The sequence below is a fragment of the Ostrea edulis genome, chromosome 6, assembly GCF_947568905.1.
Source record: "Ostrea edulis chromosome 6, xbOstEdul1.1, whole genome shotgun sequence".
Taxonomy (NCBI): Eukaryota; Metazoa; Mollusca; class Bivalvia; order Ostreida; family Ostreidae; genus Ostrea; species Ostrea edulis.
Genome location: NC_079169.1, coordinates 11,917,387 through 11,936,750, shown reverse-complemented (window position 1 = coordinate 11,936,750; position 19,364 = coordinate 11,917,387). Strand labels below are relative to the sequence as shown.

The 19,364-nt window shown below is 38.6% G+C and overlaps 2 protein-coding genes across 2 annotated transcripts; one reads left to right on the top strand and one right to left on the bottom strand.

The window, feature by feature from the left end:
- Positions 1-254: 254 nt before the first annotated feature.
- LOC125645537 (putative nuclease HARBI1) lies at positions 255-3,822 on the bottom strand. Its single transcript, XM_056141798.1, has 5 exons — positions 3,217-3,822; positions 2,887-2,943; positions 1,774-1,814; positions 1,359-1,470; positions 255-993 (listed from the first exon to the last, which is right to left on the bottom strand). Exons 1-5 carry the CDS (start codon positions 3,785-3,787, stop codon positions 602-604), a joined length of 1,173 nt encoding a protein of 390 aa, XP_055997773.1. The 5' UTR covers positions 3,788-3,822; the 3' UTR covers positions 255-601.
- Positions 3,823-9,344: 5,522 nt separating this feature from the next.
- LOC130047196 (uncharacterized) lies at positions 9,345-10,865 on the top strand. Its single transcript, XM_056141797.1, has one exon. The coding sequence runs from the start codon at positions 9,345-9,347 to the stop codon at positions 10,863-10,865; it is 1,521 nt and encodes a 506-aa protein (XP_055997772.1).
- Positions 10,866-19,364: the final 8,499 nt, after the last annotated feature.

The window sequence follows — 19,364 nt, the reverse complement described above, 5'->3', positions numbered from 1 at the left end:
GATGTTGTAGGCAATCTAATTGATAATGATAGAATTCATCAATGTCCATTTCATTCTATTATTTACACATGTATATATGATTTGATGTATTACACTTTCACTACAATTGACATCGAAATTGTTATAGATTTCTTGATGTACATCTATAAGATGATTGCATTTTCTAAAAATGATTAATATTTTTTACAATTTGTTGACGATATTGTACACAATTAATGGAATAAAATATATTTTATTGTTTTTGTGCAGTTTCCTTTCTTCCTCTCATTAAATCTTGTGAACACTTAGAACTCCTCTGTGGCTTATCAGATGGACTTGAAACTTGTACAATATGCTTCATTGTAAAACTATAGAAAATGGAAGGGGGAACATCATTGTGATAAAACAATTATTTCAAGTTTTGTATTCCTATAGGAGTTACATGAGATTGATCACCTCTAAATATGACTGTGAAAATGATAAACAGGTATACTTGTAGAACTGGAATAGATAGAGACAGGAAGTCTTTGGAAATGATAAAAAAATGTTTTGACCAACTAACTAGTACATATGTACCTCCGGTGACTTTGACCTTGATTGATATATTACAATCATAATTTGTTCATTGATTAAAACATTGTCTGGCAATGATATCCCTGTATGTGAAACCGTTGTTGTTGGCGTGATCAATCTCTTGGACATCTGGTCCAGCTATGAGTAGGTCATCAGCTGAAATGGTCACAATGTCCTGTCTCAAAATTCCTATATTATGTAGAACCACACATGCCACCACATACTGACAGGCTCTATCCGGTTTTGTCCGCAGACCAACTGCCAGGCATGGAAACCTCCTCTTTAAAATCCCATAAGTTTGCTCAATTACAACTCGTGTACGGCACAGTGCTGAGTTGAACCGCTCTTTGTGTCGTACATCATTGGTATTGTTGTAGGGAGTCATTAGATAGGTTTTGCATGGGTATCCAGAGTCACCAAGCAGCAAGCCATCATGCTGACCTGTAATTGTCAATCATAGTGCTTTGGAAATTGTCAAATTCGGGAATAAGTGAAAATGGACTGGAGTCATTTGAAAATCTTTCAAAAATCACGGGGCCAAAATTTATAACTTATGTGAAAGCGACAATGTATAATGTGAATTATGTATTTCATTATACATTGTAAAGTGTGGCATATGTCCCTCTCCTATGAAAGATTATGTCTGACCAGATTCAAATTGAATACATTGCAATTGGTTGATCATCTTTTAAGATAAGTGGTTCTGAGTTTATATACCTTTCTGAATTTATGAGTTACTTTGTGAAACCACGTCATTTACATCTATATCTTGTCTATAAGTTTTGATATATGACAAAAATATTTACCATTCTCAAACTGACGACATAGAGTACTTTCTCTAAAGACTCTGGAATCATGGCAAGACCCTGGCCGTTTCGCCACACAGTTGGTTATAACAAAATTGGTGTCGCATGACATCTGATTTTTTTTTTTTTTTTTTTTTTTTTTTTTTTTACAATATTCATGAATATTGATACATTGCATAATACAGTCCAATGTATCTATCCTGCATGATACAAATGAATAATTATAAACACCTCTAGTTTGTTAAGTTTTTCAATATAATGGTCATGAGCAAAAGTCAACGACTTACCCACTCCTTGATTTTTTTTTTTTTTTTTTTAATTTACAAATCATGTATCACCATAAATTATAGAATTTACACAATAACAGTAATGGGGAATGGAGAACAATGCGAAACAGTCTTTAAAACATATTTACCATAACATTTAAGGAATGATATCCTTTCCGGTTGAGGACATCTATATTAGACACAAAGTGGTTAATTGGATGCAAGGTGAAGATAACGAACAGTGATCAATCTCATAACTCCTACAAGCAATACAAAATAGATAGTTGGGCAAACACGGACCCCTGGACACACCAGAGGTGGGATCAGGTGCCTAGGAGGAGTAAGCATCCCCTGTTGACCGGTCACACCCGCCGTGAGCCCCATATCCTGATCAGGTAAACGGAGTTATCCGCAGTCAAAAGCAGTGTGCCAAGAACGGCTTAACAATCGGTATGAAACACGTCAGACAGCATTTGACCCAATGCGAGGTTGTATTGACGCACTAGATCGTTATAACGACCATAGAATTTGCGAAATGCTGACTTCAATCGAGACTGTTGAAATCCCTTTACCATCAACTTGTTTGTCAGTAGCTTACCTCGATTTAAAAACTGACTATACCCAGAACAAGCTCTTGCATATCGAATCAGTTGAGATATATAAACACCATATGCAGGTGATAATGGAATATTGCTACATAAATGTGGGAAGTTGACGATGTAGAAGCTGAAATCATCCCGTTTGTCATACAGTTGAGTTGTTAGTTTGCCGTTAATGTCTACTTTCAATAAAATATCTAAGTATGAAGCAGAAGTGGACGACTCTGTGGTGTCCTTTATTTCCAGCTCACAGGGATATATCAAATCGACATATGAATGAAAGCTATCATTGTTAATAGACAAAACGTCATCGATATATCTAAAAGTCGAATTGAAGGTCACAGCGAGAGATTTTTTCTTCTCATGATATGGACAATACATTGTGTCTTTAACCCCCCCCCCCCCAACCTTCCCCTTAGCTCTATTATAAAATACCTAAACAATTCGTTATCCTTTCAGCATGTTTTGGAATTACATGTGTCAATGATAGGATTTTTTATAAAGTATTTATAATCGCTATCTAAATAGGAGATGCGTTTTATTCAGTTTAGGAGGGTTGAAAAGCTTGAACTGAAATGCGTGTAGGACGAATAGTGTGGACTGATTGTCATGTGCTTGGAAATGTGAAGGTCATGTGAAATGGAAAGTAACTATAATTCATACCTGCTGGACAAACACCACCAAATGTTTTCCCATAGACTTCCATACAAATTCCAATCACTGTCAATTATTTATTAAGCCAATTTTCAAAAAATCAGTCACCATTCAGCAAAGTTCATCATCTCCCCTTCAAAATTCCACCAAAAAATATATGGCTTGCCGTTGCGTTTTTCCTTCAAATTTTGGCCTGTTTACAACTAGTGTAGATCCGCACTGAATGAAATTGTCCATCCAAATATCACCTCTCCACTCAGATCTTCCCTTATAACTTCTGTATCTTTCTACATATTCTGTTATGTCACCTGTCATTTTTATCACTTATATTTCACTATTAAATTCCATCACAAAGATTTTCTGTTAATGACCAATCAGATCTCCTGTCAACTTTTCTTCTCCGCACAACTTTGGGTGTCCACAATGGCGGCGCCCTGTAGCTAGGCAATTCTGGTGTTTTTCCTGCTATGTTGTGGAACTTTCTCTTGGTATTAGTCGCGTTTTGGTCAGTTGGGAATATAATATAACGATTAGCGAGGATAACTAACGCTGACGCAACCCTTCTAATGCATCTTCCAGCCGTTGACTTGGAGAGGTGTATTGAATCTCCAATTAGTTGATGGAAGGCACCGGTCGCAACAAACCTCAAAAACACTAAAAGCTGTACCATTGGAGGTAGGGCCAGCGATCTTCTTGTGGGATGGATGACGATATCTTCTATTAGACCACAGAGAAAAATAATGGTGGGTCGGCGGAAACGGTACCTTTCATAGAGCTCCTCGTCTGCCGGCCGCATATCGAGTGGGTTTAAGCGATCCTTAAATACTCTTGGTCGGGGAAGACGTCTTTGTGGACGGGCATTATGCTGATCATTTCCAACTCGCCTCAAAAATGCAACAAGTGCGGCCATTTTGAATGAACTTAGCGACAATCTTAGAAAGTTAAGACAGCTCTAAGACAGTCTTAAAATTTAAGACAAAATACCAATCTTAAATCTAAGTGATTTGTTTGTGATCCACTTTAAGACCAGTCTTAAATCTTAAGTGCAACTTTATTGATTTAAGACAATCTTAAAGTTTAAGACAGTTTCATGATCCCGGAGCCAGGTTCCTTTTCTCCGTCCCTTCGTGTTGCAACACAAGGCAAACTGGTTGCCCCTATTTTGACGCCTCTTACGAAAGTGTCCACACAGGGGGTTTCATTACGTTACACTGTTTGATTGTTTTGAATAGATTAAAGATCGTTTCCCTGATTTTCGAAAAACAGGAAGGTCATTGAGGGTCGTTAGGAAAACTCACAACCAAACATATTTCAATAAGCTAACCGACGTAAAATGGCTGAAATATTGCTAAAACAGCGTAAAACCATAATCATTCAATGATATTCTTTATTTGCATGTTGCTTTACCCAAAATAAGTTTCAGATTGGCTGAGATTTTGCTGTTTCTTGTAAGGTAACGAACTTTTAAAGCTTCCCCCCGCTATTCTGCTTAACTATCTGGGTATTAACAGTCTTTATTCTTGGATAGCTGAGAGCTTCATATCCGACCTTGGAAACCAAAACATAAAAGGGTGACATGTAGAGCAGGAGGTGCTCACTGTTCAAGAAGACCTGAACTTGACATGAATAAATAAATTTTTTTAATATAAAATTTGTGACTTACTTTCAAATCTAGTTCTTAAAACATAAAAGGGTGCATTGGGAGATTCTGAAGTATAACCATCAACTTAAATCTTTAGCATTTTCCTCGAGATACAACATGCTCATATGCTGTATATTTTCCAAACATAATGCTTTAATGTTTCGTGCCTTTCTTTTTGCATGTTGTTTTGGCATTTTGTATATCTGATACGTAATGTCTTTTAGATCGATGAATTTGTAGAGATGGATAGCAAGAAAGAGGCGAATTTGCAATGGCAATTGTTTCTTCCTAATAATGGTTCTCGAGCTATTTCTGATATTTTTTGGATAGATTGATGGCGATATCTATTCAATGTCTGCAAATAGTTGATAGCATATGGGAATCCTTTGTTGCAGTTGTTGAGGAAGACTTAATGATAAATGCAAGCCAATTTTTACAGATAAAATTTCTTCGAACAGTTCCATATCAGAAAAGTGGAATGTAGTACACAATGGTGAGTCGCAAGACACAAGGATGAGCAGTTCTTTATACTCTATACTGAGTGCATTCTGAAATTGAAAAAATAATAATAAAATTACAGATTCGTCTTGATACTTAATGTAAAAGTGTTATTAACGTTCCTTTAAGTACACTAACCAAATACTTACTACATAAGCACAGTTGACGTCAAGGCGACAGCATGATTTTATTGAATACAAGTGTATGCACTTATTTCTATATAATTTTAGGTTATGTTGTATGTGATGGACAGAAGGACTGCTTGCTGAACATGGAAAACATGTACAATATTTTTGTACCTGTGCTAAAATACACAACAATCCCTGTACATTATGAAGTTTTGAGGGATTTTATGTATCTTTCTTCAACGCTTAGACCGCCGCGGTGGCCGAGAGGTTAGAGCGTTCGTCCCGCATGCGGAAGGCCGGGGTTCGAATCCCGGCCGTGACAGACCTAACACGTTAAAACAGGTAGTGACAGTTCCATCGCCAAACGCTCGGCATCGGGTGTGAATGTCACGGGTCCTCGGAGATGACCTTAAAAACGGTTGACCCGAGTCACAGAAGGTGTGGCACGCTAAAGAACCCTCACTGCTCAATGGCCGTAAGCGTCAGGCATAGGTCTAAATTTGAAGCCCTTCACCGGTCTTGGTGACGTCTCCATATGAGTGAAAAATGCTCGAGCGTCTGAGACGATAAGCAAGATACAATCATTCTTGAATGCAAGATGATCATGTATATTTAAATATATTGCATATATATATTTGATTTCCTGTCGTATTGTTTTAGTTATTGTTTTATGGTAGAAGTCAAACATATAGCTTTATTGTTATTTTATGAAAATGAAGACCACGAACAGCGATCAATTCCATAAATTTTATTGAAATAACATGAACTCACAACTCAACTGTATGGCAAACAGGATGATTTCAGCTTCTCCATCGCGAACTTCCCATATTTATGTAGCAATATAAAAATAATTCCATTATCACTTTCATATGGTGTTTATATATATATCAACTGATTCGATATACAAGAGCTTGTTCTGCGTATAGTCAGTTTTTAAATGGAGGTAAGCTACTAACAAACTAGTTGATAGTACTGGGGTTTCAGCAGTCTCGATTGAAGTCAGTATTTAGCAAATTACAAGGTCGTCATAACGATCTAGTTCGTCAATACAACCTATCATTGGATCAAATGCTGTCTGACGTTTCATACCGATTGTTAAGCCGTTCTTGGCACGCTGATTTTGACTGCGGATAACGGGCTCGCGGCGGGTGTGTATTCGACAAATAATGTCTCTTCAGTGATGCCCAAGCCAAAATTTTGGACATTCGGAATGACAAAAAGAAAAAAATAAAAAAAAAAAATGGTAAGAGCTAAAAGGAAAACTAAAGTGCCAAAAATTGGCACTTTTTGAAAAACAATTTCATGTAGTTCTTTGAAAATTCGGAGTCACAGGGTAACAGCAAACGTCCTTCACATATAGAGTGTTTTAATTTTTGTTGAGGTTTGTTTGCTGGACATGACTATTGGTGCTTCCATAAGTCTGTAGCTACACAAAAGGCCAAACAGTGTGCACATGGCAGGTACATTTCTTTTTCTTTTTTTTTCTCGGTCTGTACTTTTGTATGATAGTCCCTGTTCCCTTTTCAATGAATGATGTTTTCATTTTCCATAATTTAATAATAAAGCTGAGTACATGTGCTACTAACGTTTTTCGCTACTATTCTACAAAATATGTGTGTCTACATGCATGCATCTGTCGTCAATGACCGTCACACTTTACAGCATGATGTCTTAATCCGTGAAATCGTCGTCAGGGCAAGCTGGTTCGGCTGTCGGGATGGATATATCCAACAGACTTGTACTTGCACTATCCTTCCTGCTACGTCTGTCATTTTTTCGTAGTGACTCGTTGATCATCAGTAGTATAACGCGTCCCGATGGGTGGTTCAACTGAGTGCACTTTTGAGGTCAAAAGGTCAAGTTTTAGAACGCACTGGAGAGTGGGGTAGGGTAGCGCGTGCTAGGACGGCCGGGTTAGGATGAACTAGAGCGCGTGCTATGACGCAACAATGGATCGATAGCGCTATGACGTAACAGTAAAGTCGGTATGACGATGAGGCCTGTGTTTTATCGGTGTGTTAATCCTTTAAAATCCACAGTGGTATGAATAAAAAACGCATGATGTTAAGTTTACACATTTATTAAATAAACAATCTAATTAATTTAGAGTCCAGGTTATTGACGTTGTGGAACATTCTATAAGACGCTGTGGCCGAGCTAGGACTGGAACATTCTATATGACGTTGTGAAAAAAACTGCTTTTCTATGACGTCACAATAAGTATATAAACGCAATACACAATTCGCGTTGTCACTTTCATCAGCATGTCTGAGCGAATACACAACGACTTACGGAATAACAGAAATGGACTCCCCCGCAATTATATTGAACAGCGATTGAGATTTTTAGAGGAACAACTTCACATACAGCGAGAGTGTGAATTAGAACTCCGCAGAGAAAACTGGCGACGAGTGAGATTTTTACAGCGGGGAGGGGGGATAGATAGAGAAAAACGACAGTTAGTGTCGGAATATTATCAAATCAAGCTTGACAGAGGCCGGCATTCCAGGAAATTTAAAGTGAAACAAAATGTGTACAACGTTACTTTCAAAGAGCTTCCAGATTCTTCCTTTATTCGGCGATTATTCAAAGATATGCTCAAAAATGTGAAACGGGAAATGCAGTGCAACCCCAATGATTATGTACGGCTCAATATTCGTCACCCGTCTTTGGATTCCGAGATTTGGGTGGAATTCACACAGTCCAAGAATCTCAACGAGGATAAAATTTTGAATAAGATAGAAGCCGTACAGCAATCTAAATAAGAGTTCCTGATGATAGACGGAGCCACACAACTGGATTTTTTTCATGTGAAATATCCGCAAGGTAGCGGGGGAAACAAGAAAAAACATCTACAAGTCGATAAAAAGAAATTTAAGATCTCCAAGAGAATTATCGTTCAAATTCAAAACCCCGAGGATTCCCTATGTTTGCCCCGGACTATCGCCGTGGCACGGTTACACAGTCAAAAACCTGCGGTTCCGGACCCCGAATGGGAAAAGAAATGGTTACGCATGAGAAAAGGGGATACACAAGCTCACGACAAGAAACGACAGGCCTTAGCTCTCATGGAACAAGCCGGCTGTGCAATCAACGATCCCTGTGGTCCTCAGGAGTGGGAGAAATTACAGCAGGTACTTGCCCCTCATTATCGATTGAAAATATTTCAATTTAAGACGAACACACAGCGTTTAAGGTTAGAACCCATCTACAAAGGACAGGGACATGGTGTTTGTTTGAACATTCTACTGGATAATGAACATTACGACGCCATTACATCTATGGCGGGAATGACGGAAAATCCATATTATTGCGATTACTGTGATGTAGGATATAGTCACATCGAAGACCATCGTACCGTCTGTCCTCACCGATGTTCGTTTTGTTTAGCCAATACTCCCTGTTCCCCGGACGGTATCCATACGAATTGCCCTCATTGTAAGGGTTTTTTTCAGAAATGCTACGTGTTACCAGACCCACTTGAAACCCTACAGTAGCAATGCTTCAACAACCGTCTGCAGTTTAATGGGGCGTTGTGACCAGTGTCAGAAATGGATGTCCCAGCAATTATTAAAGGGACACGCGTGCGGGGGAAAACCACAATGCCGCATCTGTAAGAAACTCGTCACCATGCCACATCGCTGCTTTGTTCAAAGGAAACCCAAGCCCAAACGCAACAAGGATTTGAAAATGTACATTTATTACGACTTCGAATGTACACAGGAAAACGGAATTCACATCCCTAATTTATGTGTAGCAGAACGCGTTTGTCAACATTGCGACAGTTTAGATATCGACATCCCCTGTCACTACTGTCAAGGATTTGGAGCGCAACGCCGCTTCATATTTCAAGGAACCGATACCTTAAAACAGTTTATGGACTGGTTATTGCAGGCCGAGACGGACGAGAAGGGTAATGTGACCTTCAAACACGACGAGGCTACCATCATTGCGCACAATTTCAAGGGATACGATGGGCAGTTCATCTTGAACTATCTGGTTCACACAGCCTGTATCAAACCCGCAGTCATCCTCAACGGGATCAACACCATTCCATACGTCATGCTAAAAATGGGGGTGAAGTCACTTTAGGCCCCTATACGGTGGACGGGTACGATGAGGAATCGCGCATCGTCTATGAATTCTACGGCTGTTACTGGCACGGGTGTCCTATCTGTTATCCGAATCTGTTGACGGAAATGCATCCTCATCGAGTCCAGCATACGTATCAAGATCTGCACGTGCAGACCTTGAAACGAGCCACAGCTTTAGAGGAACAAGGGTATACAGTCGTGAGCCTATGGGATCACGAGTTTGACCAGCAAGTTCTAAACAACACCGAGTTACAAACGTTTATTCAAGAAGTCAATATTCAGGATCCTTTAAATCCTCGGGAAGCCTTATACGGAGATCGTACGAATGCCACGCGTCTGTATTGCGACGAGGGAGACATTCGATACGTCGATGTGTGTTCCTTGTATCCTTACGTTCTGAAATACAAACCGTTTCCCACCGGACATCCTCAAGTCATCACCAGCGATTTCAAGAATGTGAGAGAGTACTTTGGTCTCATTCATTGTCGTGTCTTACCACCACGAGGTCTGTATCACCCCGTCTTGCCCTATAAGACGGGAGGAAAATTACTCTTTCCCTTATGCCGAACCTGTGCCGAACATCGCAACTTAGACCCTGACGAGCGATGCCAGCACACCGATTCACAGCGCAGTCTGACTGCCACCTGGGTGACTACAGAACTTCACAAAGCCTTAGATTTAGGATATCGTCTCGACCGCATCTATGAAGTCTGGCATTTTGAAAACTCCAGTCAGGACTTGTTTCGATCTTACATCGATACTTTTTTAAAAATTAAACAAGAAGCTTCCGGATTCCCCGATCATTGTCAAACGAGCGAACAGAAACAAAGTTACATCGATGAGATCCGACGACGAGAAGGTATCTTTATGAATCTTTTAGATATCGAGAAAAACCCTGTCCGAAGAACCATTGCCAAACTCTTTTTAAATTATCTATGGGGAAAATTTGCTCAAAGACTACAATTACCGAAAACCCAGTATCTGACCGAAGAAGAAGAATTACAACAAAAAATAGAAGATGCTACTTTAGAAATCAAAGGAATCGAGCTCCTAGAAAATCGAGATCATCCGGAAACTGACATGATGCTAATCAATTATCAAGAAAAAGAAGAATTCCTGGAAGACTGTCCTTTTGGAAACGTAGTGCTGGCTTGTTTTACCACAGTGCATGCTCGTTTACATTTGTACGAGACGTTAGAACCTTTGGGGGAACGCGTCCTCTACTTTGATACGGATAGTATTATCTATCAACATGACGAGACCCAATTTAACCCTACCATTGTCAACAGTTTAGGTGGGTGGACCGATGAATTGAGTGGAGATCGTATCATCAAGTACATGTCGGGAGGGCCTAAAAATTATGCATACGAGACCGAAGGAGGCAAATCTGTGTGCAAAGTCAAAGGTTTGACTCTGAATTATCGGGCTTCAAGGATCGTCTCGCTCGCTACCTTAGAAAAAATGTTAAAAGGAGAAGAAGAAGAAGTCAATGTGCGTTATCCTCACTTCATTCAGAGAACGCGCCAGCACGATGTTCGCACCCTTCCCTTAGTGAAAAAATATCGCATGGTGTATGATAAACGCCAGCGGGTTCATCATTATAACACGCTTCCTTATGGGTATTAGGTATAAAAAGGAAACGCGTCTTGAGAAAAACATCAGTCTGCAAAATGAGTAAATGTGGATCACTACAGAATCCTTCAGTGCCTTCCTATGATGAATTATCGACTCGTCTAGCATCTTTTCAACATGCCCCCGATATTCTGTTGAACTTATTACCTAACATTGCAGAAGCCGGATTCTTTTACAAAGGAATGGATGATAATGTGCGTTGTTTTCATTGCACATTGTCTCTCAAACATTGAGAACCCGGGGACGATCCTTGGATAGAACATGCCTATTGGAACCCTCATTGTGCTTACGTGTTGTGCAATAAAAGTGTCAAATGGGTACGACAAGCCTTCAATGCCTATGCCCGCGCTAAAGACAGTGATCACGATTGGGGAGATTTGCCCTTAGACGCGGCAGGGAATCCATTGTGTACCCAGAAATGTCACATTTGTTTAGAACGAGACTTGAGAATTGCTTTTTTACCTTGTGGTCATTTATGTACTTGTGCTATGTGTGCTGCAGGACTTAGAACATGTCCTATTTGTAGAGATTCTTTTATAGAAACGGTTCGTATTTTTACTTGTTAATAAATATGTATGATTCCTTGAACTTGTGTCATTTATCAAGATGTATGCCTACGAGACACTGGCTCCGTTTCAATTGAAACATGAATTTACTATGGTGGTGGCGGGTCCCTCTAAATCGGGTAAAACGGAATTTGTGAAGCAACTGGTACAAAATACACAGTGGATATCACCACCCCCAGAAAAAATAGTATGGTGTTATCGAAAATGGCAACCGGCTTACGAATCATTACAAAAATCTGTAACATTCGTTCACAACATTCCTCAAGACGATGAGAAATTAGTCGCCGATCTCAGTACTCGGCATTTACTCATTTTTGATGATATGATGGGGGGTAAAGCCATAGAATCTATTGTAGATTGGTTTACGCGCAAAGCGCATCATCGTAATACCAGTGTTATATATATCACGCAAAATCTATTTGATCGGGCCGTGCAACATCGTACTATCAGTCTGAATGCCCACTATCTCGTGTTGTTTAAAAATCCTAGAGATAAATCTCAGATTGGGGTATTAAGTCGCCAATTACAAATGCCTCATTTATTACCTGCGTATGATGAAGCCACCAGTATTCCTCACGGGTATTTATTGGTCGATTTAAGTCCTCAGACACCCGAGGATATAAGATTAAGAAGTCAACTCTTTTCTACCTTAGCGGTGCACATGCCACCGAGAGTATAAATATCATTATGAATGACTATTCATTTCATTTCTCAAACACCTTTCATCATGGGTAGACCTACAGCCAAGAGTAAATTAGTGAAAACGTTACGACGTTTACAGCGGGAACGGGATCCCGTTCAACGAGCCCATCTCATTGAATTAGGACGTAAAGCCTTACTCAACTGGTTTGCCATGGGCGCTAAAAATTTATTACGAGGAGTCTTACCCGTGAATAAACTCACGGGGCGTTTCATTCAAACACATCGTCATGACTTGAATGTCATTGCCAATAAGAATGCGAATGAGGAAGATCGTGAAAAAGCCATTTTGAAACGGGGTGGAGCCGGATTCTTAGGAGGGACCATCATTCGTCATTTGTTCAAATGGGAAACGGGGCAAAAACGTAAAAGACGTCCCCGTAGTGTGGCGAGAGTAGCGAAGCAAAAGAAAACACGTGTGTTACCCCCTTCCCTTTTAGCCTTAGCTAAGAAAAGAAAAAAGAAAGTTCCTAAACTCATCATTCACCGGAAGACCCTCAAACCTAAAACCAGTGTCCTGGCTCCTTATCTCTTGCGCATGGCTAAATTTCCTAAGAAGAAGAAGACCCCTAAACTCATCGTGAAAATCCCTTTTTCGAAATATATGACACCTCAAAATCCGCCGCCCAGGAAAACGAAGACTTTAGCAGAACTGAAACAAGGATTAGCTGAAAAGAAAATGGAACGAGCCATGCGAGGACCCATAGGAACTTCCAGAACGACCGATACAGCCTTACCCAGTTTTGGTCAAGCCTTTGGGGGTATGGCACATTTTACTCCCTTAAGCACATCGACCCCTAAGCAGAAATACAAATGTCGATATTGTCCTCTGCAATACAATTTGAAAAGTAGTCGCGATCGTCACGAGGAGACCGTTCATCACGGGCGTTTCAATCCCCAACACCCGAGCGCGTAACACTATAAAAAGCAGGAGGAATGTGCACAGACCTTCATGGCTACACTATGGCTGATACGAAGAAGTGTGAATCCCGATTAAGACCTGATTTACCCCTCTTGCAAACCTTAGCGGCTCCTCATTATTCCTCCAAATTAAAGAGAGAAGTCATCAAATATTGTTCCAATGACTGCATTCTAAAGATTTGTGAGATCGTGTACAATATATCAAAAGGGGTGATTCCTCTCACTCCCGCTCAGAAGCGACAACTTGGTCCTAAGAAGCACATCTTAAGACGCATGGTGCAGCCGCAACCCGTGAAAAAACGACGAGCGTTACTCAATCAGAAAGGGGGCTTGGCTTCATTCGTTTGTGGAATTAACAAAATTTGCAAATATCCCAATAGAAGATGAGTCGTAAAATGGTATTAGTACCCGAAGCCATGCTGAATGAGTTGAAGGGAAAATTACCCAAACCTCCCGAATTTCAATCGACCGTGGGGTTACGCAGTGAATTAGATGACATCGAACATCGAGATGATTTAACCGAGGGGGAAAAAGTAGCTTTGTATGGCCATCAACTTCATCGATATCGACAATATTTACAACAAGCACGACAACAGACTCCGTCTAAACCTTTACCACCGACACCGCCTGTGGGAATACCAACTCCGGGGGGTGCCACAGCCGCAGATACCAATGCATTAGAAGATCATATTATCAAAAGTGTCAGTAAACCGGGTCAAAAGAAAGCGGGTTTATTACTCGATCATCTCTAGAAATCCAAAGTCTTAACTTGGAGTAAAGAAGGAGAAATCAGTTATAGAGGACATAAGGTCCCCGATTCCAATATCGTGGATTTAATCAGCGAGTCCCAGAGACAAAAACCTTTGAAACATCGTGAACCCTCTGCAGGGTTACAGCAATTTGCCCAAGCTTTAAAAGAAACGAATGCCCCTAAAGGATATGTGACCAATCGTGATGTTATAAAAGCGATGGACAAGCCCGGAAAAATCAGTACTCCTAAACCTATAGATGAAGATGAGAGCGGATTTCAAGAAATCTCGGGTTTTGACCAATCTTTCTTTGAAACTCCCAGACGAATGATGACCCCTAAAAATATCAGGGAGGCTGGTAAAAAGACATCACGTGAAATTGGAAAATGGTTAACCCTACCATGAAAAAATCTACGAATCAGATCTTGCAGCAACTTTATTACGACCCTAAGACAGGGTATGGAGGAGTACAGGCTTTATACCGTCAAGTGCGTAAATTAGGTCATAAGATTACTCTTGCTCAAATTCGAGAATGGTTCAAAGAACAGGATACGTATACCCTACATAAGCCCATACGTCGGAAATTTAAAAGACAACAGACGCGAGTGACGGATATAGACGAACAATGGCAGTTAGATTTAGCCGACGTCTCGAACTTGAAAAAATACAATGATGGGTATACGTTTTTATTGTGTGCGATTGACATGTTGTCGAAATATGCGTGGGTGGTGCCTTTAAAACAGAAAACGGGGAAAGAAATGATACGAGGCCTCAAATGGATATTTCGAGACGGACGTCGCCCCGTTCGCATTCAATCGGATCAAGGGAGAGAATTCACAAATAAAGAATTTCTGCAAGCCTTCAAATCCATTCATTTCTTTACGACGCGTAATGCCGAAACCAAAGCCAGTATCGTGGAGCGTTTTCAACGCACCCTGAAAGCACGTATGTGGCGATATTTTACACGTCATAAAACACGACGGTATGGGGATGTCTTACCCGATCTGGTACACGGTTACAATCATACGTATCATCGCAGTATTCAGAGAGCTCCTGCTCAAGTCAATCGCAGCACTGTTAAGGCAGGTCTAGATAGTATGAGAGTGAAAAATCCGCGAAAATAGGTAATATGACGTCACAATCAGATTTATTTCTGACGTCTGGTAACAAATATTCCATAATAAGAGATGATGTTGTTAAAATTTACGAACAATTTTATTGTTATATGATGCAATTATGTAATAAATAATATTGAAGCTCGTATATCAAATAATTAATCTACATAAACATTAAAACGGCCTTGTCATTCATTCCACCCGGTTGAAGTCCACGCATGCGCACCTCGAAATCGGCGTCTCATGCGAGCTTGTCACGACACAATGTCGAAGAAGATGGATGCATTGGCCACTTGGTGTTATTGCAAAGTTTACGGCTACAGCAATGTGTCATGATTGTCATTCGACAAAAAGGGTATGTTTATATGTCATTTTACTCCATTATGCCCTTTTGATATTATATTCTTTGTATTTCTGTCTTTTCAATGTATACAAAAGCTTCGACCTACCGAAAGTTATCGTGAGCACATGGCATGCGTTGATCCATCGTCAGTTTCTGAATCGGAGAGCATGGACTGTCATGGGTTTTAATGTTGTTGAATATGGTTGTGAAATGTTTTCATTTTCCGTCAAGATATTTAACATTCACTGCAATATTTTATATTTATTCTTATTCTATAACTTATTTTAGGATTTTCATGTATTTAAAAGTGAAAATAAAAAAACTTACGACCTCCAGAGGCTCGTCATGAATTGACCCGCTCTATTCTATATTTAAACAAGGCTATAGGGGGGTTTAAATTAGCCACACGACACCCTTTTATTTAATAGCAAATAGAATAATGTGTATTTGCTATGAAATGATTGATTTTAAAAGCATATGGGTTCCATTCTTTATATATAAATTTATTATATACCCATCAATGTATCGTTCGTTGATACTGTGGATTCCACAGTGTGTGATCTGGTTTTCCGGATCACCACACTGTGGTTTTCTGATTCCGTATCAGTATCCTCTGAAACTGATGCCGTCACAATGCATTAATGCAACGTTATTTGTGGAAAATATTGACCGCGTCACAAAACAGAACTGCATACACAAAACATAATTTCATGGTATGTCTGTGTTTTTGATAATTTGGATTACATTTATTATCGTATAAATGTGGATTTAAAAGGTAGAAGGGGGTATATAATAAATTTATCATTACTACAGTAACTTGATCCGAAGAGTTGGATTATGTCTCGTTGACAGGCGCGGATCATCAGATCAAACTCGACGCTTCGTGTCTCGTGTGATCTGATGATCCGCGCCTGTCAACTCGACGTGATCCGACTCTTCGGATCAAGTTACTGTAGTAATAATATATATGTCTCAAAATAATTAAGACTGGATATATAAATACCATTACCAAAAAAAAATATAGTTTAGAGCTTATATGAGTGAACAATATATGCATCGTTCTGAATTCTGGTACATTGTTGAAAGAGGTTTATCAATAAAATGATTACATGTCCCCTTAGGCATTGCAAACAATCATTTACACTTATTCAGACTTAGTTGACAATCTAAAACAATTTTGTAATGACTTAAACTAGAACTGGACTTGTAGGTGTTTTTGTTTGTTACACTCAATTGATAATGGAATTGGTGTTGTCTATAAAACAATGCTTTGGAGACGGTAGTGCAATGAAAAAGTCAACACAATCCTTAGAAATTTTGCTGCATTAAGATTGGTAAATTATGTCAGTCGTTTACCGCAAGTAGTCATATGCCAAGGCCCATTGATGATTGAAGAAATGTTACAAAGTACATTGTTGGAGAAAAATGGCAGCCCCTCTCATGCTTGATGGTTTTGGGGTGGGGGGGGGGTACTTTTGGTTAAGTTGATTTACGCGAAAATTAATTTTCAAAATACTGAATCACGTGTGTACATTAGAAAACAGATTTCAACAGAAATATGACTTATACGGATACAATATAATAACATGTTCCATTCAGTACACCTGATGTACATAAATTATTTGTGTCCGCAGTATGTAAGGATTGTGTCAAGTAAATAATTGTATGTGTTGGTTGCACATGTAATTTCTGGCATATTACATAGTGGTGCGGGGGTGTCGGTTGGTGAAGATTTTGACTCTTCATAACTCGGAAGTTCATGGGTCCTTTATAAATCTTCGAGAGATCAAAATTTGAGTCAAATCTGGAAATCACCATTATTAACAACCTGAGTGCATATTTACAGCATTCTGGCATTGTTTTGACACATTGTCCAAGGTTCATATTTCAGGTACATGGAATGTTATCTTGCATAAATTTATAAGAATATTTTTTAATGTTTTTTTTTTCATTTTTGTCGTGTCTCGTCCATAATGACTTTAATTGCTGTGACTGATTACACAGACCACAATCATCACAATTTTCAGTCACTTGCACAAAGCACACATTCTAGTAAATTACAAATATTCTTTGACATGTTTGTAAATTTTATTCTCAAAATTACTGTTTCATTCTAGCCTTATAAAGTGGGCTGTATTTGAATTGTAAGGAAAACAAGTTGCAGTAGGAGGGTTCAGTTAACCAATGAAGCAACTAACTATCCACCCTACAAGAAAACACATGGGATATGTTACCCATAAAACCAACTAATTAACACAGCTGAGTTAGCCCTGGCATTCAGTGTTATCCAGGTTAGCTCTAAGCAGAAATGATTATATGTTTTAGTGATGATGTGTATACACTACCATCAGTTCGAGAGATCAAGAGTGAAAACCAATGAATTATGTTTTATGGGACCCAAATTTCATTTTGAGAGACCGAAGTTCAAGTCGGTATGGGTCACCTGTATATTAAGCACAAATATAGCAATGAACTTTTAAAGAATCATATTAACTATGTATCATTATTATTGTATATATATATATATATATACACACACACAGGGCTTGAAGCTAACTTTTTATGTCATCAGTTCAGACGAACTGATGGAGTATAATTTCAACTAGTACGCAGAAAAATTTACCACTCCAACAGAGTTTTCCCAGAAATAATTAAACATATTTCGTTAATGTTATTAAAATGATCGATATATAACTCGATATGCCTCAGACTATTGTAACACTTAAATGTGGGATTTATATTTACAAATCAGATTCGTCTGATATCTACAGATCGAATCATGCCAAATGTGTGTATAAAATTTGATAAGTATATTTTCCAAAATGATGCTTTAGAAAATTAACCAGTACCATCGGACTGACTAAAACAAATGTATGTCAGTCCGACAGACTTTTAACCAGTCACAGACTGACAAGCATATGTTCATTTCGAGCCCTGTATATATTATATGTATATATATGAAGAAAAAACCCATGAAATAATTTGTTAGGTTGATTAATTCTTTTTAATCATTAATATAAGAAAAATAATTGGTAAAATTGCACGGGAAGCAACAACCAATGATTAATTATAAAAATTAACTGATGTCCCATCACTAATTAATTCTTGCCAATTTCAAAATTTATATAACAAATAAAATGGTAGCTGTACATGTATCAGTTAATTCGAATGCTATGAAAAATACAAAAATACAGATAAGAAAATATCTTAAATATCAATTGAAAATACAGGTAAACATGGTAAATAAGGAAAATGTTGTAGTCAAAAAGTAGATGTATAGGAACATAAATACATTGAGTAACAGCAGTGGCAGCATGATCCTTTTGATTTGCAACACCAACAAGTTTTTGGTAGAAAATGTGACCTGTTTTACTCAAAACACCATACTGATTAACTTATTTAGATATATATTTTAAAGTTCATGGAAGGGACTGTTTAAGATCAAAATAAAATAGATGTACATGATTCCAGTTCCCAAACCCTATACCTTCATTTTCACTGTCCATGGCTTCTACCTTTTTCAATATAACAATGATGAAATTAATTTGCAGCAACTAATTTTCACTACCGCAACTGAACATTTTCAAATCTAATCTTTTTACCAAGGGTAAAGCGAGGCCATAATAGGGGATCAAAATTTTACACACAAATATATAGGAAAAATCTTTGAATGTGAGCTTAGGTGACTTAGGTGAAAGATGTGGCCCATGGACATCGGGTTAATGTTTACTATACTTAACTAAACTATTTATAAGAGCCAGCATAAATTTGAATGTTGATGAGCTATAATAAAACCATTTTTTGTGTACAATAATTCTTGTTTACTTGATAATTTAGCTGTTTAGTTAGATTGTGCAAATAGCAAATATCTGCAAACTATATACACTAATAGTCACTGTTGAATATGTGTACAAGTAGAAAACTGAATTTCATGGTAAGATTTTATTATTTCTCTCTTGGGGGGGGGGGGGGGGTATTGGTTTTGTACTTTCTGTCTGTCAATCACTACATGTTGTGAACGCTCCTGGCTTCTCATCCTTATTCGATAGACTAAAACTTTGTATAATGCTTCATTACTATTTGTGGATGTGCATATTTGT